General features: G+C 39.7%; 1 protein-coding gene across 1 annotated transcript in view; it reads right to left on the bottom strand.

Annotated features, from left to right (window-relative positions):
• The window catches only part of LOC126475459 (nudC domain-containing protein 1), a 124,010-nt gene that overhangs the window by 74,353 nt on the left and 31,173 nt on the right, over window positions 1–18,484 (bottom strand). Inside the window, exon 4 of the mRNA XM_050103339.1 lies at window positions 3,107–3,302. Coding sequence (XP_049959296.1) covers window positions 3,107–3,302 — 196 coding nt within the window. The remainder of the gene's footprint in view (window positions 1–3,106; window positions 3,303–18,484) is intronic.

Below are 18,484 nucleotides of genomic sequence, written 5' to 3'. Positions count from 1 at the left end.
CGTATTGATGGAAGATAATGCTCGACCTCAGAGCATGGGTGGTTGATGACATCATTCGCAGCATGTCCCATTGTTGTCAGGCCTGTACTGGTGCCACAGGTGGTCACACTCACACTGAACACATTAACCAGTTCTCAGAATGTGTGCGCAAATCCGTTAAGTTGGGGAATAAATGAAGATCATTTTTATCTACAGTTATGTATGTTACATTCTGTATTCTTTACAGTGTTTCTACTTTACTATCACCTGTTTGTGCTGTTTTGCGGCAAAATAGACACAACCTTGAAAAATTTCCATTTGTTGCTTTAATTTTGGACAACTGTGTAGATAATTAAGGTGTTTTTCATTATGCTTTGTTCATGTTTGTGATATGTAGCCAAGCCTTACATACACTTATAATCTAATATATTTGATGAGCTTATCTATGATATGGATATCTTATTGCTTGGTTCTCTGATTGCTAGTCATCATTTCTCCCTCTTTTGTATCTGTGCTCATCCATCTACATCTATGTCTAATGGATAGACTGCCCACTTAGTAAGTCCTCTTGTTATGTTTTGTGACAAACATGTTTACAGGTGACTTGTGGCTGGCTATGGATGGTATGATGCCACAGACTGATTACTTGAATTTTGCATGAGTTGTAAAATGTGGTGTAACATTATGTGGCTGTTATTCACTGTTTACACTTTAGAGTAGACAGACATTCCTGCCAATTTGTCTACTACATTAGTCCTTCAATCATGCTGTGTATTCTGGATTTGCCACAACACATTGCATGATGAGCACATAAGAAAGGTTAGCAGCAATTTCCAAATAGCTCACATTTGAAAGAGTTGGATTATGTCAAAACAAAGGGTGCTGAACCAAGTTGCCTCTCCTACTTATGCTCTGTTTAACTTTAACACTTTGTTAAGTTCAACTATGACTGATTACATTACCTACCAACAATTTATGCCTTCAGTTCTTGTACATTTTCATATGCAGTTGTTTGCCTTGCATGAACGTGGTAGCATTTTCAACTTCCTTTATTAGTGTTGTTATTCTCCGTAATGCACTGTTTTTGCACAGGACGTCCCAGAAGGAATGGTAATTATCAGGGAAATGACAGGAATGATCATTTGAAACAAAACATCTAGTAAACACGGGTTCTGCAATGCATACCTTAAAAGCTATGAGCACTTCCTCATCTTTGATACCGTGGAACTAATTTCTTTTACAGCAATCTCATTGGTTTCCACATTTTGGGAGGAGATAGTAGAACAAAAACAAGAAAAAGAAGTCTAGTAAACGTAGGCTCTAAAACACCTACTGTAAGGACTACGAGCACTAGTTCAGTAAGAGTGATACATTTCATAGCAGCAAAGAAGAAGAAATAGTGCTCATGACTCTTAAGGTATGCATTTTAGAGCCCTAGTTTATGTGACAATTTTTTCTTGTTTTGGTCCATTACAACCATCTCTCAAAGTATAGACAACAAAGAGCTTGCAGTCAAAGAGATTTGTTTCATAGTATCGAAGATAAGGAAGTGCTCTTAGCTCTTAAAAGTATGTATTTTAGAGCCCATGTTTACTATACTTCTTTGCCTCAAATGATCATTCTTCTTACATCCCTAAATATTGACCATTCCTTCTAGGACACCCTGTATATGTATCTTGTCATGTTCAGTGCTTTGTCTGTTGTTGTGGTCTTCAGTCCAAAGAGCAAGCCTCTCCAACATCAACTTAATTACTGCAACCTACAACCACTAGAGCCTGCTGACTGCATTCATCCCTTGGTCTCCCTCTACAATTCTTACCCCTTGCCCTCCACTTACTGCATTTACCAAGTTAACAAAGCCTTGGTGCCTCAGAATGTGCATGTAAACCAATCTTTCTTTTAATCAAGCTGTGTCATAAGTTTCCTTTTCCCCCAGTTTTACTCAGTACCACCACCTCATTTGTTATTCATTCTTCTGTAGCAACACATTCTGTTCTTGTCTGAACTGTCTATCATCCATGTTTCACTTTTGTACAAGGCTAAACAACAACAAATATCCTCCAAAGAGACTTCCTATGACTTAAGTTTATATTAGATGTTAACAAAATCCTGTTTTTTATAAATTTATTTCTTACTATGGCTACTCTGCATTTTAAATCCTCCCTACTTTGGACATCATCAATTAAGTTGTTGCCCTGATTGCAAAACTCACCTACAGCTTCAAGTGTCTCATTTCTTAATCTGTCTTGGCATTGCACCCCCCTCTCCCTCAGAGATAGCATTTGCAGCATGGGGTCAACTTCCGCACCCAACTATCAATCCCCCAGCCACTACACATTACTGACAAAATGTTAAGAAGCTGAAATAATAAAAAAGTAAGAAAGCAAAGTGTAACAAAAGATCACGAAGGTTGAAAAGAGCATGTGTCAGACCAATCTACTGATCACAGGCAGCTACACAGCCAAGTAAATCTTCAGAGATTTCATATGACAAGGGAAGCATTCACCCGAGTCACCAATTGTGCTCACTGTTTGCCTACTTGTAGTAAATGCTTAAATAAAACAAATTCTGCACATTTGAGTAACTGAGGATTGAAGTTTTACAAACATGTTGAACACTATGTGAACACTGTTGAGCAACAGTGTTAGTGCAACCGACTACAGCAGCAATGAGACGCTACCTTAAACTTCCACAGGAACTGAACTGAAAAAACAGCAAAAAGTTTGTCATATTGAAAGGAGGTAATGCAAGTACCCAAGCACTAATGCATTATCAACCTTCTAATCTGATTTTTGGCTAGTTGTGTTTAATATCTTTTTGTATATGAGAATGAAAAGTTAAGTACTAAGTTTTTCTCCTAAATGGAATGTGATGATAGACATCTATTCACAGAGCCTAAAATAAACATGTTTGACACAGTGACACATGAAGGAAAGTTCAAGAAAATCATATTTTAAAAGCAATGCTAGACATAAATCGAGACCATTATCTGGTTCTGTACCTCCATCAATGCCTGTGGGGTTAATATAGAAAATAAAATGGCTTTTTTTTTTTTTTTTTTTAAAGGAAATGAGTAAATGCTTAGCAGCATCAATACATATACATATTTTTTTAAAAAATCACACACCATCATTAAAAATCAGCCACTCCAACAAAGTGGTAAAGACTCCCTTTTCCTTGCTCTCTTTTACTTCTTCTTCAGGCCTTGTTTCAATATGTAGTAGCAAGCAGTGTATGAATTTATGACCGCCTTCCGAAATACATCTTGAATGAATCACTTTAAAAGCTTTTTCCTCTCCACATGGTTCTTCAACATGCACTGTCTGGAATTCAGCAGTTATTTTAGTGTATTGCAATTAAAAAGAAATTATGTTTCAGGGTTCAATAGAATTCACATTACACATTAATTTGTTTTTATGAATTACCATAGCTTCATCAACCAACCTTCCTCATAACCACCAAGCCACAAATATACATAAATCACAGAAATGGAGACATGAAAAGTGAGAAGCACAAGCAGCAAGCATTAAAATTTAAAAACCGCCAGATGAAATAGTGTGTTTCTAGACTTCACATTTTATCCACTTCTATTATGCCTGTAACGTAAGAAGCAGTTACGCGATGTCCTTGCAGATAAATCACTAGTACAAACAACTTTGGCAGTTAACTCTTAACATTTTCCAGGCTTACTCCATTGATATCTGCAATCCTCATCATACAGTCCTACAGTCAAACTGAAATATTTTCATAGAAAGTAAGTAAGAAACACATCTAAATGAAAAAGAAATGCCAAGAAAACAATATTCTATTTTTTGTACAATTTGCTACCGTTATACTTAATTTGTGATAACCCACTATTATTATTTTCTGAATGTGTACAGGACTTTGATTTATGTGTACAACCATTCTGCAGGCAGTGGGGGAAGAGAGTTAAGACAGTTGAATCTGCAAAATCTCAAGCCTCTGATGTCTCAGTATATCACAGTTGCATGAAGTTGAAATAATAAGACAGTGATTTAAACAAACCTCAAACTTCAATCCTGGTGACTTTATAAATGTAGTATTTGAGCAGTTTGACTGCACCACTTTGAGGACTTGATCTCTCAAGTTTTCTCGGTGTGACTGTCTTTGAGGCATGCAACCTTCTTTTATTCTTCTCAAACCAAATGTTAGTGACAAATTATGTTCTGTGTGAAATTCCACCAGGTGGTTTCCTCTTTCACTCCTTTCCCCCAGTCCACATTCACCAACTATTTTTCCTACTTGTAAATAACAGATTTCAGATATCAGTCACCCTTTTTTAAATTTTATTGGCAGGTCTGGATTTCAGCTAGAAACTAGCCATTCTCAATGCACTATCATTTTTGATCAACGCATGTAATGCCTGTTGGTCAGGCTTCATCCACAGTTCATTGATCTGCCAATAAAATTTAAAAAAGGACGGCTGATAGCTGAAATCTATTATTTACAAGTCAATATAACAATCTCTGCGTGCAACAGCCTTCTGAATGGAAGGTAACCTGATTTTTCCTACTATCTAATTCTAATCCCCCACACAATTAAATTTTCATATGCTTTAACTAGCTGAATAATTTCTTTTGTGTCATCATACATTTCTTCAATCTCGTCATCATTGGCTGAGACATGGGCTCCGAGACCAATAATAGCTCACTATGTGGTTTAAAGTCCAGGCAGCAAGTATACACAACTGCAAAACTCGCAGCAGCTGATGAGGATGCCTCCTGGATCAGTCATCTAAATACTGCGCTTAAAATGGAAACAACTTGACACCATTAATCACGCCAAGAAAACCTGAGAGACCCCGTCACTTCACTCTATGGTGAGGAGATGTTCCACAATTTACACAAGTTGGATAAGCTCTGCAAAAGAAAGGTCAACTTCTCAGTACACTGAATGTTGTACTCATGTTTGCTACAGTGAAGCATCACATTAACACAACACCAGCTAGTAGGATTATGTGCCATGCAAGCATAGCTCTAGTGCAAGAGGGAATGCACAACATCTGACAAATGCTAGATGTAACTTCTCACAAGCTTCTTATCTCCATCTTTACATGTTGCCTAAACTCTATGCAGATTCTTGGGAATGGATTGACAACACAACACGGTCACAAGCAGAGTCAATGCAGCTGAAAACATCTGCACATCAGAAAGTAAAATTCGATCGCTTGCACTAAAATCCAAGACAAGATGTAGGTAGCTGTGCTGTAATTAGTTTTACTGACAACCATCTGGCTGAGGGTACAGTAAAAACCCTTGTTCAAGGGATAAATTTCACGCCCATTCCAAAAATGCTGCCAACAGCGGATTATATCAGCTCCGTGGAACATGTTGTAGCTTCTCACACACCAGATGAGGTCCACCATGAAACATGCAGAGCACGTACGGAGGTGCCAATGCTAAAATCAGACATAGCCAAGGAAAGATAAGTAGCACTGAGAAATCTGTGGGAGGACAAGGAAACTGTAGTTCTGCCACCTGGAAAGGGCAACAATGTGGTACTGTCATATGTGGGCTAAAATAAGATTTTCAATCTTTTGAATGACACTGCAAACAGACAGACAGATGTTGATCTTATGAATAAACTCAATAGGAAGATGGTGAGTCTTTATAAGTCAGGCTTGCTACGTATCACTAAGGGTCTTAAGAAACAAGCAGCAGCGCCACCAAGAGTAAATTCCTAACAATGGAAAATCCATGATGGACTACACGCACGCGCGCACACACACACACACACACACACACACATACACACACACACACACACACACACACAGTCTCTGGCTGCCGAGGCCAGACTGATCAACAGCGCATGATGGGAGAAAACATTTTGGAGGTGGGAGTAAGGAGGAGGCTGGGGCAGGGAGGAGGAGGAGGAGGAGGAGGGATAGCAGGATAGAGGAGGGGACAGTATAGTGCTGCTTGTAGGAACATATACGGATGAGTTGGGGAGAGGGTTGGGCAACTAGACAGAATAGTGAGATTAAGACTGAGGGAAGGGGTGAGGGTAGAGGGGGGAGGGGTGGGGAGTGGAACAAGTGAAGTAAAAAGACTGTGGATTTTCGTGTAATAGCAGGCAGTGTAGTGCTGGAGTGGGAACAGGGAAGGGGATTGGGAGGGGGGAGGGGTGAAGGACAGTGACTAATGAAGGTTGAGGCATGGAGGGTTGTGAGAACTTAGGGTATATTGCGGGGATAGTTCCCACATGCATAATTCAGAAAAGCTGGTGTTGGTAGGAATGATCCAGATGGGACAGGCTATGAAGCAGTCATTGGAGTGAAGCATGTTGGGATGGGCGGCATGTTCAGCAACTGGGTGGTCCATCTGTCTCTTGACTACAGTTTGTCGGTGGCCATTCATATGGACAGATGGCTTGTTGGTTGTCATGCCCACACAGAAAGCAGCACAGTGGTTGTAGCTAACCTTGCACATTACTGGTTCCACAGGCCGTCCTGCCTTTGATGGGACAGGTGATGCTTGTGAGCGCGTGGAGCCGATGGTGGTGGGTCTTGCATCTAGTCTACTAAGGGATATGAGCCACGAGGCAAAGGGTTGGGAACAGGGATTGTGTAGGGATGGACGGGGATATTGTGTAAGTTTGGTGGGCAGCAGAATATCATTACTCCTTGGTGGCCAGATGGTGGGAGTTTGGGAGGCAATGGGTAAATGAGAGATCTGTTTCTGAACAAAGTTGGGAGGGTAACCACGGTCTGCGAAGGTCTCAGTATATTTGGCCTTGGTATCATTTGAGAGGGACTGCTCATCACTACAGGTGCAGTGGCCAGAGGTGTCTAGGCTGTAAGAAAGGGACTTCTTGGTATGGAATAGGTGGCAGCTGTCAAAGTGGAGGTATTGGTGGTGGTTGGCAGCTCTAACATGGACGGATGTAATTATGTGGCCATCTTTGAAGTGGAAGTCAAGAATACAGAAGGTGGCTTGTTGGGTTGAGCAACTGGGGGAGAAGGGGTTGAGGTTCTGGAGGTATGTGGACAGGGTGTCCTCACCCTCAATCCGGATCACTAGAGATGTCATCAACGAATCTGAACCATATGATGGGTTTGGCATTGAAGGTTATCATGCAGGTGCCCATTGACATATCCCAGATTTGTTTACAGATGATCCCTGCTAAAGAGAAGTAATTGTGATTGAAGAAATAGCTGGTAACGATGACCAGGAAGAAGGTTGCAGGTTTGGAATCGTTCAGGCATTGGGAATGGCAGTGTTCAATAGCAGCACGGCCATGGGCATTAGGGATGTTAGTGTAAAGGGGGGTGATGAGCAGGGCAGTGTCTGGTAAAGGGATAGGAACTGAAATGAAGAATATCCTTCATACTATCCTTCCCCCCCCACAGTAGTGTTCTGCCAATGAACTTACACAATACCCTTGTCCATCCCTACACAATCACTGTTCCTGACCCCTTGCCTCATGGCTTATATTCCTGCTACAGACCTGGATGCAGGACCTGTCCCATACATCCACCCACCACCAGCTACTCCAGTCCAGTCACAAGCATCCTCTATCCCATTGAAGGCAGGGCTACTGAGAAACTAGTCAAGTATCTACAAGCTGAGCTGCAACCACTGTGCTGCTTTCTACATGGGCATTACAACCCACAAGCTGTCTGTCTGCATGAACGACCACCAACAAAGTGTGGCAGAGAAACAGCAGGACCACCCAGTTGCTGAGCATGCCGCCCAAACAAAGTCATTTCAATGACTGCTTCACAGCCTGTGCCATCTGGACTCTACCTACCAACACCAGCTTTTCTGAACTGCACATGTGGATACTCTCCCTGCAATATATCCTACATTCCTGTTACCCTCCTGGCCTCAGCCTTTGTTAGTCACTGTCCTTCATTCATCTTTCCCCTCCCCTCTTCCCACTCAGCACTACACAGCCTCCTACTCAGCACTACACAGCCTCCTATTCCACCAACACATGTTCAGATTTCTTACTTTTCTGCTGCCCCCCCCCCCCCAAATCTAAACTCCAGACTGCAACTAGCTGCCCTGCCACTCCCTATATCATTCCTGCATGCTCCCAAAAGCAGCATTTCACTGTCCCATGATCCCACAGGCGCGCGCGCATGGCTGTGTGCTGTTATTACTCAACGCTGTCGAAGGCAGGTGACCTTGAAAGGGACTTAGTCGCTGGCGCTGTCCCACGGAGGATCGCGCTCTAGTTTTAACAGAGCGCGATCCGCAGTTAAAGCCTACTTCCGGCGGCGCCATTGCTCATTAGAGTGTGCTTACTTCCACTGCTACACCCAGATAAGCATATCAGTGTGACGTAGGGGACTGTATATCTCGCTCGCTTCAAGAGTTCCTAGATCAACTTATCTCCATCCATCATAATGTAAAATTCTCAATGGAACTTGAAACAGATGACTTCCTGGAAGTGTTACATAACAGAAAAATGTATGGTCCCTGGGTCACAGCATACATAGAAAAATTACGTATACTGAGCACAATCTCCAAACCTCGAGCCATCACCATCTGTCACAAAAAAGTTCAATGCTGAAGACTCTGGTTCATTGAGCTCTAACACATTCAGACAAGGAAGGATTTATTGAAGAATTTCAATACCTATGGATAGTGTTCCAAAAGAATGTGTACTCATGTCATAAAATTGAATGGGCGATGAAGTAAAACTCAAGAACCCTAAGAAAGAGGGTAATATAGCATCCAGCGTAATCGATTCCACCAATTAAGATACAAAGTATTCTATGTAAAGTTAAAGACAATCTAGGTCTCCAAAGGCTGGGTGTGTGTCGCATTCCATGCAAATGTGGCATGTCTCACGTGGAACAGACTATCAGACCAGTAGAGGTGAGGTGCAAGGAACCTCAGAATCACCATGACCAAAATAACCAAGCAAATCAGCTTTCACTGAGCGTAGCCTTGAATGTAATTATGAAATGAAATAGAATGAGACAAGTATTGTGGTGCAAATGCCAAGTTTCTGAGACATAATGAATACAAATCCTATTGAAACAAACAAAGATGGCAGTTACAATTTAAATAACGCTTGGGGTCCGGCACTATTTATTAAAATCTCATCATCAGCCCTCACGTCCAGAAGAGTTGAAAGACACAGAGGATTTGGGTTTCATGGAATATCAGTGCAAGCTGTGAAAAACAAAAGAGCAACAAAGGACATAGTGGGTGTCAGGAACTGAACCCCACTATAAATAATAATAATAAATAATATTCCACAATATGGTTGGAGTCCAGGCAGTAAGTACATATAATAGCAAAACTCTCAGGACCTGTAAAAGATGGCTGGATCTGTTGCTGAACTACTGTGCAGAAAATGGAAACAACAACTTGGCAGAACACATGGAGCACAGTATTAATCTTAAGGACTTTTTAATTTGCATTTCCTTTATCAGAAATCTCTTTCTCAGCACTCAATACCACTGTAGTAGATGAAAAAGTGAATCTGCAACACAATAGGGCAAACTGTACACCAATCATGAACGGGGAAAATGTGGTCTTGTGCCCACTGTCCAGCCTGTCACCATGCCTTGTTGGGTCATTTCAAGCTTAGATGAGGCACGCATGTTTAGTTTAAAGCAAAAAACATGAGAAGACACCCACCAAAATGGCATAGACACTTCATCCAAACACTCGATCAAATACAACAAGAATCAAAAATTTAAGATTTATCTAGTAGTGAACATCCCTAGTCAAGACTACCAGGAGAGGATTGTTACATAGTAATGATGGCTTGCATGATCAATTTGGCCCTTAGTTATGCATTATCAACAAAAGTATGAATTATCCAGCACCCTACTGCATGAAGAATATGTGAAAGAGAACTGGAATAGAATCTAAATCAATGGCATCAGGTTCTCTTCACTGACAAGTGCAGGACTGCCAGACACCTGATGACCAACATATTTCTCAGATGCAATGGGTTGAGTGGGGCAGCGAGTCAGTCGTGTTTTACAGCTGTGCAGTACTGGGATCTTGTGAACATTTTCCTCCAGGAGACAGAAATCAATTGAATAGAATTGCCTGTGCTATCTGCTGAGAATAATGCAACTGAGCAAATCAACTTGCAAGCATCTCCCTTATATAACAACTTCCGTTCTTCTCCACATATAGTGAATTCATTAATTTTTCACTGTTCTAAGAGAATAATTTGTGAACATTTCCCATACTTTCTATTACTCAAAGGCACTGACGAAAAGTTTTAGGTCAATGTTATCATCATTGGAGTAAAAGAATCCCTGTTAATTTAAAGTTGCAATACATGACAAATTTACAGGTTCCAAAAATATACCAGGTGCACAACTTTGCTCCCACTGTGACAACGGTAAGCCTAAGTAGCGGTCGAAAGAAACAGATTGCAGACATCAGGCAATTAGCTTGGACCTTGGTCAACATAACCTCATTCAAACATTAGTCAATTTGTGTCTGCATCATAAAGTTGTTCTTGACTGCCTAATTCTTGTCATTTGCCAGAGGTGTTACTGTTTTGTTTCAATATGAAGAAAACAGTGGCTGAGTCTAATCAAATGCTCTCAAGTACGTATGGTAAAGACGCTATTAAGGAAAGAACGTGTCATGAGTGGTTTCAACATTTCAAGAATGGTGATTTTAATGTCATAGACTGGCATAGTGGTGGAAGAGAGAATGTTTCCTAAGATGCAGAATTGGAGACATTGCTGAGTGAAGACTCCTGTCAAATTCAAGAAGAATTGGCACGATTAGTGGGAGTGACACAGCAAGCCATTTCCAAACGTCTCAAGACTATGGACATGATTCAGAAAGAAGGAACTTGGGTCTCGCATGAGTCGAAACCAAGAGACGTTGAACGGTGTTTGTGTGTTTGTGAACAGTTGCTTCAGAGGCAAAAACGGAAGGGATTTCTGCATCGCATTGTGACCGGGAACGAAAAATGTGCTCATTATGATAACCCTAAATGCAAAAAATCATGGGGATATCCTGGCCATGATTCCATGTCGACAGCCAAACCGAATATTCACAGCTCCAAGATCATGCTCTAAATTTGGTGGGACCAGCTCGGGTTCGTGTACTATGAGGTGTTAAAACCAAGTGAAACAATCACAGGTGCTCATCATCAAACGCAATTAATGCATTTGAGCAGAGCATTGGAAGACAAACGGCCGCAAACAGCAAGAGGCACGATAAAGTGATTTTGCAGCATGACAACGCTCGACTCCACGTTGCAAAAGAGGTTAATACGTACTTGGAAACATTAAAATGGGAAGTCCTATGCCACCAGCCATGTTCTCCAGACATTGCTCCCCCTGACTATCGCCTGTTTAGACCAATGGCACATGGCCTGGCTGACCAACATTTCCGATTCGACACAGCATTCGTACACTGCCTGAAAGATGGGAGAAAGAAGTGGCCAACGATGGAAAATACTTTGAATGATACAGGTGTAACCAATTTGTTTCATTAAAGCCTCAAATGTTGGGGAAAAAACGGTGGAAGCAAAGTTGTACACCTCGTATTTTTTGTGGTTAAAACATTATTAATTTACAACTAATGACCTAAACATTAATTTATTAATAGCCAGTGTCATTTTTAATTGATAACCAATTTCAGCAATAGCGTCAATATGGGACCGACCAAGAAAATAAACCTATTGATAAAATACGTACACAATAAAACGTTAACTAGAACATGTAAGTGAACAACATAAAATGTCAAACTTCTTTTTTTCCGTATGAACAAGACCTATCTTGTTACAGCTCCTTTGCATACAAAATGCAGACATCAATACCAACCAAGTCCCAGTCAAAGTGTAACTTCAATTTGTTAAAAGGCAACCAACAGGTGACACTTATTTTCCTAGTTGCCTTTCAATACTTATTTTTTCAAAAAAAGCAGCATGAAAAATAAAAATCTGCAATAAACACATGACACTTTGGTATACACAAGTACTACCTATTGTTAAAACTTTTTGAAAGTCTTGACTGCATAAAATATTTATTAAAATGGTAAATGGTTACAATTGCTTATGATCGTCTTCAGAACAATCTCTGAAATACAGATGTTACACCTTAAAGGGACACGGAAATGATGAAAGTTAAAAACTAAGACCAATAAAATAAAATAATTAAAAAGGATGTATACCATAAGGTAGTGAGTGGACGCAGAGAGAGCACAAATCATATGTGCATAGATACAAACATCAAATCCCGAATAGTGTAAATACATTATGGGTTAAACAGGAGAAGACCCGAGTGCTGCATGACTTGGTAGGGGCCAATGAAATGTAACAATGTAAAAATGTGTCACAAATATCTGAATTTTAAATCCAAGTATTAAAAAATGTAATACATTAAATTACATCATTAACTTCTGTCAGCAGTAGTGAATCAGTAAAACAATGATTAAAAGTAATATAGAATCCAATAACAATTAGTTATGAGAATGATGGCTGCCCTCTGTGGGGAGTACGTAAAAGTACAAAATAAATTATTCAAACACAATCACAGCAAAGGCGATCTAACGTATAACATGTTCATGCTATTCAGCAGTTGACATTTGTGTCTTTGCACATACAGTTGATATTCTGCCTCCGTCCACCACCTTAGGCTATACATCGTTTAATTAATTCTGTTTTATTATATTGTTTTATAATTTTCATTTTTTGTGTAGCTGTGAGTTGTAACATTACCTGTATTTCAGAGATTGGTCTGAAGAGGATCAAAATTGATTGGAAATCTGTGGTAAGCTCCTATGGGGCCGAACTGCTGAGGTCCTTGTTCCCTAGGCTTGCACATTACTCAATCTAACTTGAACTAACGTACACTAAGAACAACACACACACCCATGCCTGAGGGAGGACTTGAACCTCCCAAGGAGGGAGCTGTGCGAACCGTGGCAAGACCCCACAGACCACGCGGCCGTAATTGATTGAAACTAGTTATTTTAGTAAATATTTTATGAAATAAAGATGGTTTTCATTTTTTTAAATTTTATACAGACTGCTACTTTATCTAATTATGTTTTCCCAAATTACTACCTTTTGGTTGTCAGGTAATTTACACAAGAGCCACACCTGGCACAGCTCTGGCACTTGCCTTTATGACATACATATTTTGAACGTAAACAGCTGTTAGAAGATAAATTTGTGTTGTTTTGGTTATAGTACTTGGTAGTGAAGCCACTTTATAAAAAGGGAGACAGGGATAATGTTGACAATTTTAGACCTATTTCTATGCCATCGGTGTTTGCTAAAGTTATCGAGAAGGTTGTAGATACAAGGTTACTGGAGCATTTAAATTCACATAATTTGCTGTCAAATGTACAGTTTGGTTTTAGAAATGGTTTAACAACTGAAAATGCTATATTCTCTTTTCTCTGTGAGGTTTTGGATGGATTAAATAAAAGGTTGCGAACGCTAGGTGTTTTCTTTGATCTAACGAACGCTTTTGACTGTGTTGACCACAAAATATTACTGCAGAAATTGGACTATTATGGAGTAAATGGAGTAGCTTACAATTGGTTCGCCTCTTACTTTAAGAACAGAAAACAGAAGGTAATTCTCCACAATATTGAGAGTGGTAGTGATGTTCAGTCCCAATGGGGCACTGTTAAGTGGGGTGTTCCCCAAGAGTCGGTGCTGGGGCCACTGCTGTTTCTTATTTATATAAATGATATGCCTTCTAGTATTACAGGTGATTCAAAAATATTTGTTTGTTGATGACACCAGCTTGGTAGTGAAGGATCTTGTGTGTAATACTGAAACAGTATCAAATAATGTAGTTCATGAAATAAGTTCATGGCTTGGGGAAAATAATTTGATGCTAAATCACAGTAAGACTCAGTTTTTACAGTTTCTAACTCACAATTCAACAAGAACCGATATTTTGATCAGACAGAATGGGCATATTATAAGCGAGACAGAACAGTTCAAGTTCCTAGGCGTTCGGATAGATAGTAAGCTGTTGTGGAACGCCCACGTCCTGGATCTTGTTCAGAAACTAAATGCTGCTTTATTTACCATTAGAACAGTATCTGAAATAAGTGACCGTTCAACACGAAAAGTAGTCTACTTTGCATATTTTCATACACTTATGTCGTATGGTATTATTTTTTGGGGTAATTTTTCGATTCAAAAAGGGTACTTTTGGCTCAAAAACGGACTGTTCGAGCTGTATGTGGTGTAAGTTCAAGAACCTCTTGTCGACCTCTATTCAATAGTCTGGGAATTCTTACATTGCCCTCACAGTATATATTTTCTTTAATGTCGTTTGTTGTTAGCAATATTAGCCTATTCCCAAGAGTTAGCAGCTTTCACTCAGTTAATACTAGGCAGAAATCAAATCTGCATGTGGAATGCACTTCCTTGAATCTTGTGCAGAAAGGAGTGCACTATTCTACTGCATCCATTTTCAATAAGCTACCGCAAGAACTCAAAAATCTTAGCAGTAGCCCAAACACCTTTAAGTCTAAACTGAAGAGTTTCCTCATGGCTCACTCCTCCTATTCTGTCGAGGAGCTCTTAGAAGAGCTAAAAAATTAAGCAAATTCCAGTGTTACATTGTTGATTTTCTTTATTTAAACTCAAGACTTATCGCCTGAATATGTTTTTTTATATTTCATTTTATCTGTTTCTACTATCGTGTTATAATTCCATGTACTGAGTCGTTCCATGACCATGGAGACTTCTCCTTAATTTGGTCCCACGGAACAATAAATAAATAAATAAAGTGGAGAGAAACTTTGAGTACGCTATTTTATATCATGTTCAATTACACGTTATAAGTGAAGTTGTATCATGTACACATTTTATCAGTGTGGTGCATTTTCTTAACACTAGGACTGCCGAGTGGTCAATTTGACCACTTTTTATATTTTAACATGTCATTATTCGGTCAATTTCTAATCTATGTTGTTGTGAGTTAATGAATTTTCCTAAATGTGTATGTAGATCATATAAATAGTCCAATATTTATTTTATCTTCATTAGTTGTCTTTGAATGACCACTTATACTTAAAACCGCCAAGTGGTCACTTTGACCACATTACATGTATATTTGAAAACAGCTTATTTAAAGATTGTTGTGCGTCACTCCCCGGATTTATTCTCAGCACTTGTCAACAATGTACTAAATATGTTGGTTATTGAAGTTTACTCGCATTGTTTGTGTGGTGTCACCGCCAGACACCACACTTGCGAGGTGGTAGTTTTAAATCGGCCGCGGTCCATTAGTACATGTCGGAACCGCGTGTCACCACTGTGTGATCGCAGACCAAGCACCACCACAAGGCAGGTCTCGAGATACGGACTAACACTCGCCCCAGTTGTACGGACGACGTAGCTAGCGATGCACACTGACGAAGCCTCGCTCATTTGCAGAGCAGATAGTTAGAATAGCCTTCAGCTAAGTCAATGGCTACAACCTAGCAAGGCGCCATTAGTAACATTGCATGTATCTAAAGAGTCTCACTTGTATCGCCACAATCTCCAGATGTACCAAAAGGATGGATTAAAGTTAAGTATTCCAGAAGCTACGTACTTTTCTTTATAGCATTCATTACGTATCCTGTTTCAGACCTCACGCCATCCTGCTTTAGCTTAGCGCGTGCCTTTCGGCTTCCTCTCATTGTGTCTAGGCTGTCTTGTCTAGACAACAGTTTGAATTTAAAAGCTCATAAATGCAATATGTCATTTATTGTTTGCTATTGCGTTTCACATAAACAAGACTGATTATTTGAGTACTGGTCTCAGACCAGTAGACATGGTTCAGATATCACAGCTATATATATCACGGCCATGGCCACTTTCAGATGAAGAAATTGTCACACTTTTGTATGAATCGGATGCTGAAAATGGTCCTGAAGTTGAGGACCTTGTGGTAGATTCTACAGATGAAGATTACCAACCTGTCGCTAAAGTGGAGAGTGACAGCTCCGAGACTGACGATGAAGGTAATTTACATTCATTTATATTATTATTATTATTGTTACTATATGAATAATGATCACTATTATAATAGAGCTGACACTTCTACTGCTACTTCTGTTACTGCTATTTTATTGTGTGGTATGTTATCTTTATAATGAGTTGTAGCTTTCTAACTGTCTCTTTCTTCACGCAGTTGCTGAACCAGGACCAAGCAGTAATATAAACAATGCTAGAGAAGGACCTACCCTGGGTAAAAAAAAAGAACTGCACCTCTTGTAAGTGGACCAATACAGAATCGACGTAGAAGAGGAGAACGAAGTGAGGTTCACTTCCAGAACCTGGCTCAAAACTCCTGGGGAAGGACAGGATCACGGAGTGGACTGTAGCAGACATCGGTGTTACTACTCCAGGCAGGATAGGTCAACAGAATATATTGAAAGAAACACGGAGACCTACTCCACACACAAAGCGGCACGTCTCAAATGATAATGTTTCGGGTGCCTGGCACCTTTTAGTTGATCAATCAATGTTGAAACACAAAGAAGTGCACAGAAGCAGAGGCACAACGGCTTCTTGGAAATGATTCCTGGAATTTGCATCTAGAAGAATTAGATGCATTTGTTGCTTTATTATATGTTCGTGGTGTAGGTGCCAGATGTATTGATGTAGATGAGTTGTGGTTGAAAAAGTGGGGAGCCCCATTTTTCACTGACACAATGAGCAGAAACAGGTTTTCAGAAATTTTGAAATATTTGTGTTCTGATGAAAAAAATACACGGTCGGTACATTTGAAAAATGACAAATTTGCACTTATATCAACTACTTGGAACCATTTTATAGAAAACTGTCAGCTGAATTACATACCTGGATCAAATGTCACTGTGGACAAACAACTTTTCCCCAGCAGAACCAGGTGTCCGTATTTGCAATATATACCGAATAAGCCTGATAAATTCAGAATCAAATTCTGGCTTCTAGTGGATGTAGAAACAAAATATCTTTGTAATGGGTTCCCTTATGTAGGAAAGAACGAACAGAGGGCACTTAATGGGAAACTTCCAGAACAAGTAGTAATGAAGTTGGTAGCTCCATATTGCAATAAGGGGTGAAATGTGACTACTAATAATTTTTTCATTACGGTCACACTTGAGGAGAGACTGGAAAAAGAGAACACTAGTCTTGTCGGCACTATCAACCATGCAAGAAAAGAAATTCCGAACACTATAAAAAAAAATGAAAACTCCTCTTTATACGTCTGTTCTCTTGAAAAGGGAAGGTGGTACTCTGACTGTTTGCCAAGGGAAAAAGAACAAAAATGTTCTTCTGTATAGAACTATGCACACACATGCTGAAATACAAAATAATTCGAAACACCTTCCCGAAACAGTGAGCTTCTACAATAGCACAAAATTTGCTGTAGATGTCTTGGACCAGATGACGAGGAAATATTCTGTCCGCTCTGGTACTCGTCGATGGCCTGTACACGTATTTCACAATATCCTTGATTTAGCAGCCATCAACGCATGGATCATTTTCAAGCTAGTGACAGGGATCAAAATAAGTAGTAGGAATTTCATCCTAAATCTAGCAGAAGAATTACGTAGGGCTTATATGGAAACCAGAAATCAGGAAAGGATGCCAAGGGATGGAAAAGAAAAGGAAGAAAAGGATGATGGTGATGAAGAAAGAGAAGAAGCGGAAATTCCTGCAAAAATAAGAAAACTATGCCAAACAAGGAAATGCAGAAACAAGAAAAAGTGTGCAGTACATGCAAGAGATATGTTTGTGGGCCATGTACATATAAAGTAATAAAGACAGTAGTTTGTAATGCTTGTAAGTAGGATTAGGTACTATACATGGTCATATTTTATGATTGGTCTTTCTCTTAACATATTCATGGGTACTTAGTTTCTCCAGTAAGATTAATTTCTATTAATTTTAAAACTACTGCAATACAATTAATATGGTTGCAGATAAATATTGTGAACTATGTTCTTTAATATTAGTAATATTATGTTCCCATTGTTGTTGTAAAATACAATGATACTGTTATTAAACGTAATTAAAGTGATACATTGTTATCAAGGTCATTAATATTTACATTAAACAGCACAGCATGTACTTACAAAGAAAGTGGCCACTTTGACCACGTCGTCGGTTCTAACAAGGGAACTTCCCCATCGCAACCCCCTCAGATTTAGTTATAAGTTGGCACAGTGGATAGGCCTTGAAAAACTGAACACAGATCAATCGAGAAAACAGGAAGAAGTTGTGTGGAACTATGAAAAAAATAAGTAAAATATACAAACTGAGTAGTCCATGCGCAACATAGGCAACATCAAGGATAGTCTGAGCTAAGGAGCGCCGTGGTCCCGTGGTTAGCGTGAGCAGCTGCGGAACGAGAGGTTCTTGGTTCAAGTCTTCCCACAAGTGAAAAGTTTACTTTCTTTATTTTCACATAGTTATGATCTGTCCGTTCGTTCATTGACGCCTCTATTCACTGTAATAAGTTTAGTGTCTGCGTTTTGCGACCCCACCGCAAAACAGTGCGATTGTTATTGAAGTCGTGAGCTATATTTGCTGGATT

This window comes from Schistocerca serialis, chromosome 4 (genome assembly GCF_023864345.2).
Source record: "Schistocerca serialis cubense isolate TAMUIC-IGC-003099 chromosome 4, iqSchSeri2.2, whole genome shotgun sequence".
NCBI lineage: Eukaryota > Metazoa > Arthropoda > Insecta > Orthoptera > Acrididae > Schistocerca > Schistocerca serialis.
Note: the sequence above shows the minus strand (reverse complement) of the source record. Positions and strands in the feature narration are given on the sequence as shown.